The 17,872-nt window shown below is 38.3% G+C and overlaps 1 protein-coding gene across 1 annotated transcript in view; it reads left to right on the top strand.

Moving 5' to 3' along the window:
• Nucleotides 1-17,872, top strand: part of LOC122697542 — a 650,597-nt gene that overhangs the window by 585,959 nt on the left and 46,766 nt on the right. Inside the window, exon 4 of the mRNA XM_043908410.1 lies at nucleotides 16,153-16,244. Within this exon, the coding sequence (XP_043764345.1) occupies nucleotides 16,153-16,244 (92 nt within the window). The remainder of the gene's footprint in view (nucleotides 1-16,152; nucleotides 16,245-17,872) is intronic.

Raw genomic sequence — 17,872 nt, 5'->3', positions numbered from 1 at the left:
CACCTCCATCCCCCTGCAAGGCGGCGGCTGGAAGGTGAGCCAGAAAAAGGCACGTGAAAGAAACCACTGTTTCTCTCCCCCACACTCTTTCTTAAAACTTCCTATGAGTGATTTAAATGACGTTTTAAAGTTTTATAAAATTGCTTAAGCTGGCGTTCTTGAATTTGATACTATTCTTAACCACACCTGCCCTACACACACACACACCCACACACCACTCACGTTCACTCTTAATCATATTAATTCTACAAACACTAAGGAAATCTTCTAAAATGGTATCCTCAAATGAGGGCAAATAGAGAACTGGGAGGTAAGGCATATAACAAGGAGAAAAATATTTATTATACTTAAGTTTGGCTGGCAGTTATAGCAAAAGGAAAATATATAATGAAAAATTGATTAACCCAAAACCCTACATCTGATGATAAAATATTATGTACTCTCACAATGAATAACAACAATAAAAAACAGCCAATGAGCAGCCCAGCTGTAGAATGAAAGGCAGATCCTGAGCCCAGCGCCTATGTATTGATTCTGTTTTTGAGCCTTACTGGGTTTTTCTGAACTCTACTTCTGACTTGTTTGGACACAGGAAGGAAAATCACAACCTGTGTGCCTCTGTGTTCTCATCTAAACATGGAGCTGGACTTGGGAAGAAGGACTAATTAAAGGTTACAAAGCACTTTGAGACTATAAAATGCCAGGTAATTGCAAACATTAAATCTAATGACATAATTAGGTGTTGAAGGTTGTGTCTTGGTCATTTTGTTTTCTGAATGCAGGAAAGGACTCCTTCAAAGCTTGTCCTAGTAATTTTCCCAAGGAAGTCACTGAATAGCTTGAAAAAAAAAATTGGTGATTTGGGTTAATGCTGTCTTGAACAATTATATATTTTGAGATGTACCATGCTTTTTCCACATTTTCTAATATCCTTCTATTCATGGTTGCCTTTTCCCTTTGTGTTAATTGTGGCTGACAATACATTATTGACAAATATTAAATTTATTTAAAACTTTTCAGTTGAGGCCATATATGATAAAGGTAGAGTGAGACTGCCTTTTTGAAAGGCTTGTTAACTCTTCTAAACAGGAAAATGAATGATTTCAAGAATTAGCAATGCCTAGAGAAAGCTGTTCTCTTAGAAATATTGAAACTGTTCCTCATGAAAAATAACCCCACTACATTTCATACTTAGCACTGAGACTTCAAATTTGGCATAGTGAGGATTTCATTCTCACCTCAGCTTCTGACTCAATGTAAGGGTTGCCATTTTTTTTCCCTTCAATTTTAGCCACAAAATGGGTTAGTTGTGCTGGACCCCAAATGAAGTTAAGTACAGTTGAGATTGGGAAGCATACAGAATTTCTATTCTTTGAGAACATTTCCCCCTTGTGCATCTATTAGCTGTTCTTGAAATTTGAGATGCCATTCATCAGTAGCATCTTTTACAAATGAGTAGATTTTTGCCCACTGGAGTTCAGCCAGGCACCCCCATCGGTTAGTGAACATTGAACTCACTTGCAAAAACATGTTTCTGCTATTATCCTTACAGAAGGCTGTGTGTTCACACACATGAACAATTATGAGCCTGAACACCCCCTTCCCCTTTGGGTTGCTCTTTGATCTCTTGTTGTTTTGCTGCTTGCATCCATATGGAACTGTTACCAACTAGGGGGCAATTCCTTTCCACAAGGATTTCTCATCCATAGTCTTTCCCCTTATTTCTTATTTGTGTTGGGCTCCAGATTGATGCCAGTATTTCAAAGGCACACACCTCATTGGCTTCAAAAGCTCGATTTACTTTAAGTAGCCATCAAAACTTACACTTAGATTTAAGTACCTGTTTATACCCAAGTTTTCCTGATATTCAATGACAACTAGGGCATCTGAAGAGAAGCACAATTTTCTTGTGAGACCAGACAGACCTATCGGGTTAGGTAGGTAGATCCTAACTCTCAGTCTAGCGCTGTTAATTTCCAGATCAGTGTTTACCACCTAGGGGTGTATATAATACACACACAGGCATGACCTCATCCAAAGAAAATTCATTGAAAAATTTCAAACCCTAAAAATGCTCCATTTGTGGATGCCAGTTTATATCCATTCTTAATTTTTTTTTTTTTCCAATCCATGGTACCCAATAACTGTGGACTTATAAATCCTTCCTTTTGTTACACTGGAAAATGCCAAAGATCTGAGAGCATAGAAGTATGTGCTTACTAAGGAAACTTTCTTTCTTTCTTTTTTTTTTAAGAGCCTTCTGAAGCTCCTCCCTAGGAGAGATTAAATAAAGTCAGTGCTTTCCCACTTCCCAAGTCTATCTCCACACATCAAACAAATGAATATCCTTCCAAAACTCATCTCCCTTCATGCCCACACTCAAATATGCTGTTTTATGTGGGTCGACCAAAGTCTTTTTCTGATTTTTCTCCCCATCTGTTCTTTGAATAAACATGCATCCTAAAGAGAAGGAGGACTTAAAGGATCAAATTGGTTCCTGTATTTGGAAATGTTTTCAAAAGACCACACCGCACTTGGCTATTCAGTCAAATTAGGTTCTGTTTGCTTCTAATAGCACTTAATTACCTCCCACATGCTTCTCAGACTCTTCTACTTCTTAGTCTGCACAACTTAGCTATTACAATGTCCAAAAAAGTTTGTTTTTGTTAAAAAAAAAAATCATGTGTGTGTGAGCTGGTGGAACTGCTGCCATTGGCTCTGTCTCTACCGGACCAAAGCCATCCGTGCTTTCAGATGACCACACTCGCGGCACTGGGCGTCTGGAAGTGTGGAAACCAAGCAAGCAGAGATATAATGAGTTGGTTTTTTAAACTTTTTAAGTAATTTGGTTGCCATAAACAGATTGCCTCCGTTTCTTTCTTTTATAAATAAATTAAGACACTGAACCATGGACACTGATGAATCTCTGAAACTACAAACCCAAGGATGAGGAATTCAGAACAGATCATCATGTAGTATCTTCAAGGTGGTATTAGGTTATCCTGATGAGTTAGCTTTCATTTTCCTTTCTCCAGATTAAAAGGGAGAGGGGGGTGGGGTAAAACACTTCTGTGACGTGTCATGCATGTTTTCAGTTTTCATTATGTCCAGCTTGAAATCTCTGACTAGGTTGAGAAAATGTTTGCTAATCTGAACTGAATTCCAGTGGCATAACATCCAAAGTTGAGTTATTTTCCTTATCACAATTTAGCTGAAAGCTGGGGTTGGGAAACCTTTCTTGTTCTTTGAAAAGAAAAAAGAGAAAGGCCAAATAGTGAGTGATTTAGGATATGTGGTGATTGTTGTTTTAGTTGCTAAGTTGAATCTTGACTCTTCGTGACCCCTTGGGCTATAGCCTGCCAGGGTCCTTCTGTCCATGGAATTTCCCAGGCAAGAATACAGGACTGGATTGCCATTTCCTTCTCCAGGGGATCTTCCTGAACCAGAAATCGAACCTGCATCTCCTGCATTGCTAAGTGGGTTCTTCACCGCTGAGCCACCATGGAAGCCCAGGGTTTGTGGACCAAGAGCAAAATTGAAGATACCATTTAGGTACTTATATGAGAAGAAAGAAAGCTCTTCTCTCTCTGTAGCCCTGGTTGTCTGCATTTGGGTCCTTCCAGGCAGTGGGCACACAGCTCACAGTTGTTGTCAGCTGGAGACATTTTGTAGTTCCAGTGGGCTGGCAGGAGTGTGTGGGGCTTAGGAGCTGGGATTGGGGAGGGTGAGTGGTCACCAGCCAGAGGGCAGGCACTGGGAGCCAAAGGGGAAACTGGGGTAGAAGGGAACCCTCTAGTTCAGCCTCTGTGACTCACAGTGTTAGCACACGGGGCCAGTGCCCAAGGGTCACACAAAAATAAGCTTGGGTCTGGATTTGGTTCCCCTGGCCATAGTTTGCCAACTTTTGGTTCAACAAATACCTAGATACTGATGACTCCCAAATCTGTATCTCTGGTATGAGCTCCAGCGCTCTTTTGTCCATTTCCTCTTAGCTACTTGGCAGGCACTTTAAAGAATGTTCCAAGCTGAACTCACTATTACCTTCTTCCCTCTGTGCCCTGTTTCTGTAAATAGCACCACTACTTAACGGTTGCCCACGTCAGACACACTATGTTCATTTTTGAGTGCTCTCTTCCTTCATTCTCCTATTCCTTGTGCTGTATAGTGGCTGGACTGGAAGCAATGGAAAGACAAGATCAGACTTAGCTTTTATTTGTATTTCAGACTCGCACACTGTAGGCTTTTAAAAATTTGTTTTGAGGGCCTTCCTGGGAAGTCTTATGGTTAAGACTCCATACTCCCAATGCTGGGGGCATGGCTTTGATCCCTGCTCAGGGAACTAAGACCCCAAGTGCTACATGGTGTGGCCTATAAAGAGAGAGAAAAACAAAACAAAACAGGTGTTGAATTAATCTCTCAATCACCCAACAGTCTATTTCATTCTTCTGTAAAAACTCTTCCATGGCTTTCCATTGGTTAGATAATAAGTGTAAAATATTTGTCAGACCATGCACAACTCTTTCTGTTTTGACTTTGTCTAAAGACTGACATATTACATGAAATGTACCAGCGTCTCCCATTCTTCACATCTCTCATCCTGCTTGTCTCTATCCAGGCTACATTGTTTCCTCTTCCCACATGACCCTTTCCCATGGATTTTATGTGATAATCCCCACTCATCCTTCCAGATTAGACTCACTGATCATCTATCTGCAGGATAGACTTGGAACATGGCAGATGAGAAATGACCATCCAACCAAACTAAAGGTGACCCCTCCATGTAACTGAGAAACCTCAGAACACTTTCTGTATCCATGCAAACATAAGCGGGCCTTTTCTTTGTTCCATTGGACTTTTCCCAAACCTAAGGAAGTGAAATCCCATAGGCCCTTCGCCAAGGACATACACCCCTTCCCCACCACCCCCACCTGTGTCCACCCACTTCTTGTTTGTGGAAAAACTTTAGCCTTCTAGGTCTTCCCTGAGTTCCAAAGAACAGATTTAAATTGAGAAATCAAAGCAAGAAAATGCAGAAACAAAGGAAAGCAATCATGCAAGACAATGTAATGATGGCTTAGACGTAAAACAAAGTCAAGGATCCTTGGTTCCTCAAGGACTATAGATAATATCCTGAATCATATCCTTGAGATGTTTTGCAGCTACTAAAACCTCCACCAGGTGGAAGGAGTTAACAGCATGCTGACCACCAGAACCTAGATCCCAAACTGTTAGAACCAGAAGCTTGATGACATTAACACCTGAAATACCACGCTGTTACTTCAGCACCAGCAAATCAGAAGGATGGCCACAAATTGACCAATCACCCTGTAACCCTCTCCCTCACCCTGCCTTTAAAGTGTGCATCTGTAGATGAATGGATAAGGAAAATGTGGAATACTACTCAGTCATGAAAAAGAAAGAAATTTTACCATTTGCTGCAACATGGTTGGATTTGGAGGGCATTAGACTGAGGGAAATAATTCAGACAAAGAAAGACAAAGATTATATGATATCCTTTATATGTGGAATCTAAAAAAGATACAACACACTAGTGAATGATAGAAAAAAAGAAGTGGACTCACAGATATAGAGAACAAAGTAGTGGTTACTGGTGGGGAGAGGGGAGGGGGGGAAAGGGGAGTTAAGATAGGATTATATGAAATCATGTAAGTGAGACTTTTGAAAACTGTAAAGCAGTAAAGAATTGAAAGACTCTTTTAGTCAATAAAGTAAATACAATAAAATTAAAAGGCGAAAACAGAAATCCCTTCCCTGGAGGTTGTCAGGAAGTTTGAGTTTTTTAAGAGTGACCTGCCCATTCTTGCTTGGCACCACATTGGGTGCCCTGCAAAATCTGGGATTGTCTTGTGTGCTGAAAGAATAAAGGGAGAAGACAGTTCTTTGGTGTAAAAATCCCCCTGGCTCTGGATTTGCATTGCACATAAGGCAAGGACATTGCACTTATCAGTTCCCTAGACAAAAAGAAGCTGCATTTGCCTGCTCCCAGCCATCTGGGGACAGCACTAAGGTGTACCTTTTGTCTTACAAGTCACAGAAAGAATGTGCAAACAACTCCAGAGACAGCTGTAAGACCCTTGACATGTTTCTTTATATGCTTAAAATAAAACTCCAGAATGATCATTGTAATCAGTGATTGTAATACCTCTATGTGCATGTTGATGTTGAGAGAAAACAAATGACGCACAACAAAATCAAGCAATATACTACTTAATTTCTCTCTTTCCTTTTTGAAATTTGGGTAGGTGGAGAATTACAAAGAGGCAAACTATGAAAGATAAGCAGTCACATCACTGTATGAATTCAGAAAATCTGGAACAAGGCCTGATGGCAATGACATCAGGAGAGAATATAATATTGGCTAAGTTATTACTTGGATGTAAGCATTAGGTTGTTTAATGCATTCATCATACAATTAGGTGTCATTAAAAATCTCTGGAGCAGACATTGATGATTACAGTATAATGAAGGAAGAGAGATGGTAGAGGGAAGATTATAGACTCTTGAAGGAAGTTGCTTTCTTAAATTTAATAAGGAATTTAATAAGGTACCCAAGGACACTGTATTCAGACTTTCCAGTTACATTCTTTCTTTAAACATGAGGGCCTCGAAGTTAGGTGAATTTGAATTACTACTCTTTATAAAAGAGGAAAACTTTCAAAATCAGGTGCTTGCAAAATTCCTATTGTGTTTCCTTTTCCCCTACTTTTCCTTTCACCCCAGTAAAAAAGGGGTGAAAGTCCCACTTCCAAATTGTCTAAAAACAGGGCTTTGTAGTCATTAAGAACTACCCTCCCACTCCCAAATAATACAATTAATTTACTCAAAGCCTGTGACTCATTAACTTCTTTAAGGCAAAAACTTCCTATGCTATCCTATTGTCCTGTTTTCTGGGATAGAAAATAATACATAATGCTTTGATCCATAATTAATTATGAGGGAATAGAATTCATTTTTGCCCTGAAAATGTTGATACTGGGGAAAAGTGGATATAGATTTTTTTTTCCCTGTCTTCTTTCTTTTTGTATAAGGAAAGAAGCTGGCAGAAATAAATGAACCACACAATTGTCTATGAACAAATCAGACTTCTGGAATTAATGAGATCTCTCCATGAAGAACTTTCTCTGAGGCCAGGTTTAGGCGCTGGGAAAAAAAAGAAAAAAGAAAGCTTGGAGAGCTTTAAAGATGAAAACTGTTTCCTCCGCGTGGTAAAGCAGAAAAGGATTCACCCCACCAACATTTCCCCAGAGTCCTCCCTAATAAGATAAAGTCAGCTGAAAATCACTTTGCTCAGCATGGACTATGACTTTTGAAAGGCTTATTGAAATTAATCAGTACATTTCTGTCTTATACCATCTTTATGTTTTACACATAAGAATGTTCATTAGGGCCATGTGAGGAAGAGATGGTTTCCCACACAGAGGGTGCTGGCAGTCTTGGCAGGTGTCACTTCCTTACAAGGTGGGCTGACACAGCATGAAAGCAGCTCATCTGAAAGGTCTTGTATGTTGCTGTCGCCGCCGTACTTGATGAATGGAGCTGACAAGCCTCTGTGTTACCTACTTTCTTCATTCTGGGTTATTCTGCTCTGGATTATTTCAGGCAGGCTTTCAAGCTGGCATAAAAGACTGAATGACCACACTGCCAGGCAGAAATTAAAGGGAGCAGCCGGGGGAGAATGTGTTGTGTGCTGGACACTCCACAAACCACCAGGAAAACAGCATCTGCCTTTGTGGGAGACCCCAGTGGTTCTTTCTAGCCCTGGGGTTTTCATGGTTGACTTTGAGATTCCATCATAAATGACCTTGTCCTTTTATTTCAGCTACATCTGCTTTTCTCTTCTATTAGAGTGTCATCTTTTAGAGGTTTGGAATGTCTCTGGGCTTCTTCAGCCTTGCCATAGAACTTTGTTCAGTGCTTTGAAGAAAGGAAATACTCAATAGAACTTGAGAAATTGGATTGCAAAGTGAATGACGGAAATGATGAATAAACTCTTGTCCTACAGCAAGATAGCCCAAGATTTTCTTTCACTTTTGACATTTAAGTGAGATACTTAAGATCACTTTTCATGTTTATGTGTAAGCTTTCCTTTCCTTAATTGCTATACTTTTGAAAAGGTTTTTTTTCTGGCATCTGTAGTTTCTCTTTCCTCCGCTTTTCTAGGTGAGTTAATACAATTATAGTGAGGTTTTATGTCTCTTCTTCTAATCAACTCATTTCCATTCTAGGTTTAGAATCAGAATGAATTTACTAGTTCCTAAATTTTTGCAGTTTTCCTAAATTGTTAATTCCTCTTTTCCTGCTTCCTCAGTTTTTGTGATTTTCTTATGTAGTCTGGGTATACTTCTTAAGAATGAGGTGGCAGAGATAATGTTATGTATTCACCAAATGTCATTTGATTTTTCCTCTTCCTTGGGTATATGGCAAATACACTTCCCAGGCCCTCTCAGTTATGTGGAGACAGTTGATGGATCCTGGCTTATGAAATGTGAAAGCAAACAACATGTGTCTGTTCTGGACTGATACTGTGAGAAACCCTTGTAGGATTTTTTTGGTCCATTTCATCCCTGCAGTGGAGAATATGGAGGCCTCATGTTGAGATGGAACAGCCTCAAGATCAAAGTCACTTGGATGGCTGGGTTGCTGTGTGGAGGAGAATGGCCTGGTCTCACTGCAGACTTTGCATCTCTTTTGTTAAACAACTTAGATTACTGGGTTGTTCCTTACACAGCATAAGCCCAGCCTATTCTAGCTGATACTGAAAGGATGTAGTAGGAATGCTTACCTACTCCCCTGTGAGTGTCTCTGTTTCATCACTGGTGATCACATGGGCCATAAGCAAGAGTCTCTTAAAAAAAAACAACTGCTTTTTAAAAATAAGCATCAACTTTATTGAGACTTCACTAGTTTTACATGCACTGATTCATGTTTGATTCTATGTAGTTTTATTTTTATCACACGTGCAGATTTGTGTGGCCATTGTCACAGTTCAGATACAGAATCGGTCCATTGCAAGGATCCCTCATGTGATCCTTCCACAGCCACAGTCATCTTCCTCCCTCCCTTATTCCTCTCTCACCATTGCTAACCACTAATCTGCTCTTCATTTCTTCTTCTTTGTCATTTCAAGAGTGCTATGTGATGGAATCATACAGGATACAAACTTTTTGAAATTTTTTTAAAAAATTGAAGTATAATTGACACTATATTAGTTTCAGGTACATAACATAGTAACTCGACATTTCTATACATGACAAAAGATTCACAGTATGTCTAGTTACCATCTGTCACCATGCTGCTGCTTAGTCATTTCAATCGTGTCTGACCCTCTGTGACCCCATGGCCCGCCAGGCTCCTCCGTCCTTGGGATTCTCCAGGCAAGAATACTGGAGTGGGTTGCCATTTCCTTCTCCAATGATAAAGTAAGAAGTGAGTGAAGTGAAGTCACTCAGTCATGTCTCTTTGAGGTCCCATAGACTGTAGCCTACCAGGCTCCTCCGTCCATGGGATTTTCCAGGCAAGAGGACTGGAGTGGGTTGCCATTTCCTTCTCCAATCTGTCACCATACAAAGATATTAGAATATTATCAAATGTATTCTCCATGCTGTACATTTCATCCCTGTGGCTCATTTATTTTGTAACTATGTAAACAGCAGTTTTGAGCTGAGAATCCTGGTGTTTTGTTTTGTTTTCTGATAGAAGACTCCTAATTTCTCATTTGTCTCCTAGTCCCATTCAACCAAAGGGTAAAGTAGAATAAGGTATATATTGAAGACAAGGTGCCACGTTGGAAAAAAATAATCATGTTGAAATAAGATCGCCCTGGATAAGACTCCCAATCTGTCTCTTATTACCTCTATTTCTTTGAACTTTGTAATTTACTTTCTGAGTCTCAGTTACCTCATCATTAAAATGAGGATAATAATCTCTACTTCACTACTTTATAGATTTGGTGAGAGAATGTATTGGCATATACACCATTCATAATAAAACTCATTTGGTTTTGTTTTCACCATTAACAGGCTGTGTGACCTTGAGAGAGATACTTCACTTTTGTGAGCATGTGGGTTTTTTGTTTTAATGTAGAAGAAATACCTACCTCTCCCTATTGGGGAGTTGTAGTAAGGATTAAGGAGAGTGTATATGTTCTGTGTTGGCTGGCCCATGCTAAATTCTCAATAAATCATGATTCCTACCATGACTTGATGAACAGACTCATTGGGATTTACTCTTCATACTGGTATCGCCAGGGGCTTAATCTCTGATTAAGAGCATGATGAGTTTCTCTGACCCAAGGCTTCATGTAGAGCCAAAGAGTTTCCTTTTGCTGCTCAGTATGGTGGTGCAAGTGTTGTGCTTAAGCCCCATTGTGCAATGTTTTTATGGATAGCTTTTCACGATCATTTTGGATTCTGCATGGAGAGAAATAGGCTTCAAGTATATTCTCATTCTGTGATTATGATGTCATAGAGATAAAACCTATTTTGGATTTTCTTGGGGTTTTCAAGAAAATTTAACACATTGTCTACTTTTATACTTTCACTAGTTAGTTTTCTAAACCATCCCAGTCTATTTTTACTAAAAAAGAAAAAAAAAACATACATGCAATGGAAATGTGAGATAGTTTATTCTCCTGAGTCTGCTGCCAGCCTTCCCATTCTTGATGTTTTAGGCAGTCAAGTTCATTAGAGAAGATTTGAGAAGTGGAAGCACAAATATCAAGCTGGAATCTTGCATATATCATCTTGCAGTGAGTCATATACGGTAAACAGCTGTTAATGAAGAGTCTCAAAGCAGAGATACTGGCTTTATGATTTGCTCTATACAACTCATTAAAAAAAGATATCTTTATTGCTTCTTCTGTTCATCTAGCCCCTTTACATTTATGTCATTTTGTTATTATTGATGTTGTTCAGTTGCTCAGTTATGTCCAACTCTTTGCAACCCCATGGACTGCAGCATGCCAGGCCTTCCTGTCCCTCACCATCTTTCACAGTTTGTTCAAGTTCATGTTCATTGCATTAGTGATGCTGTTCAGCCATCTCATCCTCTGGCGCCCTCTTCTCCTTCTGCCCTTGATCTTTCCCAGCATCGGGGACTTTTCCAATGAGTCATCTGTGCACATCAGTTGACCAAAATACTAGAGCTTCAGCTTCAGCATCAGTCTTTCCAGTGAATATTCAGGGTTGATCTCCCTTAAGATTGACTGGTTTGATCTCCTTGCTGTCCAAGGGACTTTCAGAAGTCTTCTCTAATACCACAGTTTGAAGGCATCAATTCTTTGGCATTCTGCCTTCTTTACAGTCCAGCACTGACAATCGTATGTGACCACTGGGAAGGCCATAGCCTTGATTGTATGGACCTTTCTCAGCAGAATGTCTCTGCTTTTCAACACACTGTCTAGGTTTGTCATCACTTTCTTGCCAGGAAGCAATCATCTTATGACTTCATGGCTGCAGTCACCATCCACAGTGATTTTGGAGCCCAAAAAGAGGAAGTCTGTCACTACTTCCAGCTTTTCCCCTTCTATTTGCCACGCAGTAATGGGACCAGATGCCATGATCTTAGTTTTTTTAATATTTAGTCTTAAGATGGCTCTTTCACTCTCCTCTTTCAGCCTCATCAAGGGGTGAAAGCCTCATTAAGAGGCTCTTATGTCATTTAGGATTCTTCAAATTTTATGAGTGATATTGGCCCATGTTGTCTTGTGTTCCAGATGGATTAAGATATAACTGGAGGGACTTCCCTGCCAATCCAGTGGTTTAAGAATCCTCCTGCCAATGCTCCATCCCTAAGATCCCACATGACATGGGGCAATTAAGCCCACACCACAACTAGATAGAAGCCCACACACCACAATGAAAGGTCCCACATGTTGCAACTATAAGACCCAACACAGCCATACATAAATATATATTTTTTTCAAAAAAAGATGTAACTGGATTCTCTTAAATCTCTGTGACTAACTTTTCTGCCAACTTCGTACACTTTAAGCCTTCCACTTCTCAGGAATTAACCCCCTCTGGCTGTCCTGGTCAACACGCCAGCAGTCTGTTGAAGGAAATCATTTTAAGTTTGTAATGACTTTATCACACACTAAATAAGTACATGAGTTTAAGGAAGATGGTCCCCTCTTGGTGTATTTCCTCATCTGTAAAATAATGACATTTGACTGGATGACATATTATAAAGCCATTCAAGGGTGAGGATTGTATGGCTAACCAGAAATCATGTCAAGAGCATTAGGGCTTTCAAATAGAAGACCAGAAGGTGATGCTGAATTTAACTAAATAATTAATTTCTAGTAGTAGACTGTATTATAATGTTTGCAAATGTTTGTTGAACACATTCCATATGCATGTCACTGTGCATTAGGGCGGAACAAAAAAAATGCAGCAGACATTGTTCCTGCCCTGAAGGAGTTTTCAATTCAGTAGTGGAGACATGTTTATAAGTAACATTATGTCATAGGATTAAATGAAATTAACTAATGTCATAATGGAGTCACAATCAGCACAATAGCTGGCTTATGTCCATTTTAGTTAACAAGAGTTTGGTAGACAATTACAGTTGCTTACCGCATCAAAGATAGGATCATTTTTGGAGAGGAAAACAATGCCTGAAATAATTGCCAGCATTCTGTTTGGAGATTTGAGGTCTACTTGTTTATTGCAAAGAGAATGTTTTATGTATTCTTTAGCAAAGCATTAAAACCCAACACATCCTCCATTTTGAATTTTCTAAGAAGCAAAGAAGATGCACTCAAGATAAAAGGAGGTAATTTATTGACTTTAAACAACCATTTCAGTTTGCTTGCAGTTGTGTGCGGGTCACTGATTTAAGAAGAACTCATCTGGGCAGGTCATCTTTAACCACATGCGATTTTGTGGGGACGTGCTTCTACAATGCTTCTTCGTGAAGTATCACTTCATCTCCTTGTTCTTTATCTTTCTCCAAATGGAGTATCATTTTTTCAAGGTCTGTCTGTGTAGTTTGAGCTCCTCATGGCCAAAGGTCTTGAGTAGTTTTATTTTTTATCTGATGGCTGGATTCTAAGAGGGCAAAACATTACTTAAACATTCTCTCAAAGATTAGGTCCAGGAACTAGCTTAACTTCACTTATATTTTATCCCATTAACCAAAGCTGTCATGGAGAACATTCCTGTAGGTGGAAAGAGTATCAAAGAATGGAGGTCATCTTTCATCTGCCATACACTCTTTGAGGCATGTGGTCTAATGTGAAATCGTAATGCCATGATTTTCATATGCTTGGTTTTTATGAGAAGGAAACAAATAGTCCAAACAACTTTCTTAACAGCATTTAACTGGCATTTTTAATGAGGCAGTTTTTTGCATGGGTGCTAAAAGTCATAGGTATTTCATATCCAGCATCTACTAAATGCCATTGGTGCCTTTACCCCCATCACTGGACAATAAAAACACAATCTAAAACATTTCAAACCTCTCTGTGGTGGAGTAGACAGTACTTCTCCCAGACAAAAACCATAGATCTAATGTCTATGGTAAGATGGTAGATTTCCTAGTGAGGTTATAATCAGGTTACTGTGTTGGCTTATGCATGTATGTGCATGCTTAGTTGCTTTAGTCACATCTGACCTTTTGCAACCCCATGGACTGCAGCCCACCAGGCTCCATTGTCCATGGGATTCTCCAGGCAAGAATACTGGAGTGGGTTGCTGGACCCTCCTCCAGGGGATCTTCTCCACCCAGGGATCAGACTCAGGTCTCTTGCATCTTCTGCATCGCAGGTGGATTCTTTACTGCCAAGCCACCAGGGAAGCCCCATGTGTGGGCTGTATAGATGTAAGTAATAGTAAAATGACTAGTGTCTGTTCTGTTCCAAGCCATACAACTCAAAGTTCTTACTGAGTACCTAGATCCTCTGTGTTTCTGTCAATGCAAGTCGTTGCAGAACTGTAGAAACATGTAATATACACCCTGCCCTCAAGCAGGAGCTGTTATTGGAGACATGTTATTTAATCTTCAATGAAAAACATTTCATGCCACTTTGAATCTGATAAAGACATTTATTTTAGGATATTAGAAAATGTAGAAACTAAAGAACACCCACAACTTGGATTGTGCAATTCAGATGTACCACTGTTGACATCTTGATGGATCCCATTCCAGCTTTTAATATGTGTATCTGTATGTAAGGATTTGATACATATGTAACCACATATATAGTAGATAACATATAGTACTTTGTAATACTTTATAATAGAGATATGCTGTTATATATAGTACTTTCTATAATATGTTTTTGCTAACGCTTATTACTGAAAAACACTAGAGTTAATTTTAAAGCAAAATATTACTTAAATGAAGTGTTAAACAGAATCAAAGGGTAAAAACATGTATGGGTAGATGCTGACCGGAGTTAGGAAGACTTCATATAGCAACTGAAGCTTCATTAGGAGCTTGAAGAATGAGTTGAATTAGGATTAACAAGTCCCAATCAATAATTTCATGGTAAGAATGGACATAATATAATTAGATGACAGTCTGGTTTTTATCTTTGTTATTTTTTCTAATAATTTTGGTAAATATGATAAGGTCTTAAAAGTTTTACCGAGTTTTGAATGTGAAAATGGTAATATGGTCAAGAGATACTGGGAAAGCAGGAGAAGGCATTGGTTCTTAAAAAGTTCTCTTAAAGGGTTGGATACCACTTAGTGACTAAACCATCATCACCACCAAAGATGCCATTAAAATCTGCATAGGATCTAAATAAACCCATAGATGTAGTCAGTGACAGTTGTGATATATTGGTCCTACAGGGAATGGTGGTGTGGGAATTTCAGAAGGTGATGAGCAAGGAAATAATAAAAGATACCCTCTAAAGAAGACATTGTTCACAGTGAGATCAGCTCCAGAATTTCTGTATTTCTGTTTCTTTCCCAAAGTGAAAGAAACCAAGCTTTTTCTTGCTGCTTTCAGTTTACTGCTTGCTATGTGGTAAAGAAGATGAGACAGTTATTACCACCCACCGTGGCAGTAAAATTTATATTCTAAACAATATTAATATATTTACCAATATTACTCATAGTATATGTAACTGAAATTACTCATATGCTAATAAAAGAAAAATAATACAAATAAATGTAAGTTGCATGAGGGCAGAAACTTTGTTTTGGTCTCTTCTCTCTCCTAACCACTCAACAGTTATTAGTATAATGTTGAATGCCTGATTACATGAATGAATGATTCCATATTGAGAAGCATGTATTTCCTTATGAAAATTGGGAGAAGAAATAAATGGCATGAACAAAAATAAGGAATTACTTCTACAGTAAATGTTAATTTTTGCCTAAGTCCTGTCTAGTAAAATGCTGTTTTATACTATTACAAATTGACTGAGTATAACCTATCTGACAGCAAATCTAGGAAATCTTTATATAAGCAAAGCAAACTTAAGATTCTCACCTACTTCTATTGTTCATTTAGCTGTAATTTATTTAAGACAATATTTTAAAAGTGACTGAAAGATTATTTTGTTAAAATTTGAGAGTGCATGATTGTTATTAAAATTCATGCTCTTATATAAAATAGAAAGCCAGAAAATGGTAAATAGAGAAACAGTGCATTATTTTAAACACCACTCAGTATAAGGTAAATTAGATCCTAAGCACTTTATAAATACTTGTTATTGAGTGAAGAAAATGGTTTGCTTGTATTATATCAAAATGAAGATGAGTCAGTAGGATAAGAAAAGGCGATTTCTAAAAGAAATAAGCATGTTAAAAGAATAATTTTAGTTCATACTTATAAATTTTTTATTAAAAAATAACCATTGCAAAATAACTAGGATAGACTCATAATGACCAATGAGCCAATGAATCCTGGTCAAATGAAAAAATGTCTGTTAGTTAATTGGAAATTCTAATGCTTCACTTGATAAAGTCAATATTTTAAGTAACGTTGTTATTCTATGCATTAGGAACTGTAAGCAGAGCCCCTATTTACAGACAACAGTGGTTAAGATTTAGTGGTTGGGAGAATCAGTTGGGAAAGTTGTTAAAAATCTGATTTCTGGTCCTTTCCACTAAAGGATCCTCATTCAGCAAGTCTGGGGTCAGCTTCCTGAACCTGCATCTGTAATTTGTATTTCAGGTGATTGTTGGGGAGGTGATCTGCAGTCTGCAACTTAGAAAAACATTTCTTGGAATGTTTGCTGCTTTGTCCCTGCTCAGAAGATTCACACTGTAAGTAATTCATGGGTACTGTTATTTGGGGGAGGGAGCATTTTTGTTATAGCTTCTGGGCATTCTTTTGGGGTTGGCCTTTCAATTAAAATTAAATTCCCCTAAAATCCTCTTTGCCTCTCTGAAATAACTGTTCATTTGTAGAACTAGAGAGGTTGGTTCCTACCTGTGGGAAAATAACTACCCTTACCCACTCAAGCCTTATGTTCACAGGTGAGACTGGTCTGAAAATTCCTTTCTTGTGTACTCTTTACTGGGTTTTGATAGCCACGTTACTTATGACTTTCTTCCCTGTCTGTGCTATGGAGCAGACTAAGTTGCCTTAGAATTAACTGCTTTTAAAAGTTTGTAAAATCCCCCTATGAGACAATGTGGACCTGATCATTTTGATAAAGGGGAGACTAGATCTTTGAGCAATTCCTCTGTTTTTCTTTTATTTGTATTTGACCTCATTGGCTATTTTTATCACTTCTAGAGTAAATTTTACATTTTTGAAAATTGTAGATTTCATTCATGTGTTCATTTTTTTTTTTGTTTGTGCCAGATTCAGTAAACTAGTTCCATATGCCTCTTTGAATTTTATCTATATTTGTGACTATCCCACCCTGTTTCTTATTTTGTGTATTTTTTTCATATCTCACTCTTTTCCCTTCAATTAGCTTATAGGTGAGTCATGGAAAAAAATGGCAGCAAGTAATCAAAATAAAATAATTTTTAAAATTAGAAAAATAATTGAAGATGAGTTTCAAAAAATTAGAATGAAAATGGGTTTCCTTGAAGATGGGAAGAGTGGATACAAATAGACATATGAATCTGCCATTTCTCACTCCAGTTAATCTTTTAGTGTCCTTGACAAATGGGGCTTGTTCTAATGCATTTATACAATACTTACATGGAAATATAAACAAAGAATGCAGTTCTAGTTTACTAATAGTGTATGCAATTTAAAAACAGTTTTAATTTTTAACACTGATGTGTTGTTGTTCTTCCGCTGGTAAGTCATGTCTCACTCTTTGTGACCCTGTGATCAGCAGCACGACAGGCTTCCCTGTCCTTCACTATCTCCCACACTGTTGTAAGAATTACCAAACTGTGACAAAGAAAAATAAGGTGAGCAAATGCTGTTGGAAAGATGGTTCCAATAGACTTGCTCAGAGAGGTCTGCCACAAACCTTCAATTTGTAAAAAATGAAATATCTGCAAAGCACAAAGTGAAGCCCGATAAAATGAGATATGCCTGCATCTTCCATATTGAACTGGATTAAGCTTTTTCGAATGGTAAGAATGCTTAGAGATTTGTTAAAAGTCTCCTAAACATAGAGTCAAGGGTTGAGATCCGGAAATATGGCGGAAGGAGGTGGATAAAATAACCGTGAGTTGTGTTTCGTGCATGTTAGTGTTGGGTGGTCCTTCGTTATCATCAAACTCTTCCTAAATCTTAAATATGAGTGTTACCTGTCATCATTTTGTTGGGTGGTCTGGAAAGAACGAGAAGTAGTATAGTATTAAGTGTCTTAATTATACTGGATAATGTAAATCACATTTCACTTATTTTATTCTAATAGGTATGATTCTAATAGTCTTATGGGGGTAGAAATGTGGAGAAGTGGAGAATGAAGATACTTGGG

The sequence above is a fragment of the Cervus elaphus genome, chromosome 7 (genome assembly GCF_910594005.1).
Source record: "Cervus elaphus chromosome 7, mCerEla1.1, whole genome shotgun sequence".
Lineage (NCBI taxonomy): Eukaryota > Metazoa > Chordata > Mammalia > Artiodactyla > Cervidae > Cervus > Cervus elaphus.
This window is presented reverse-complemented; position numbering and strand designations above follow the sequence as displayed.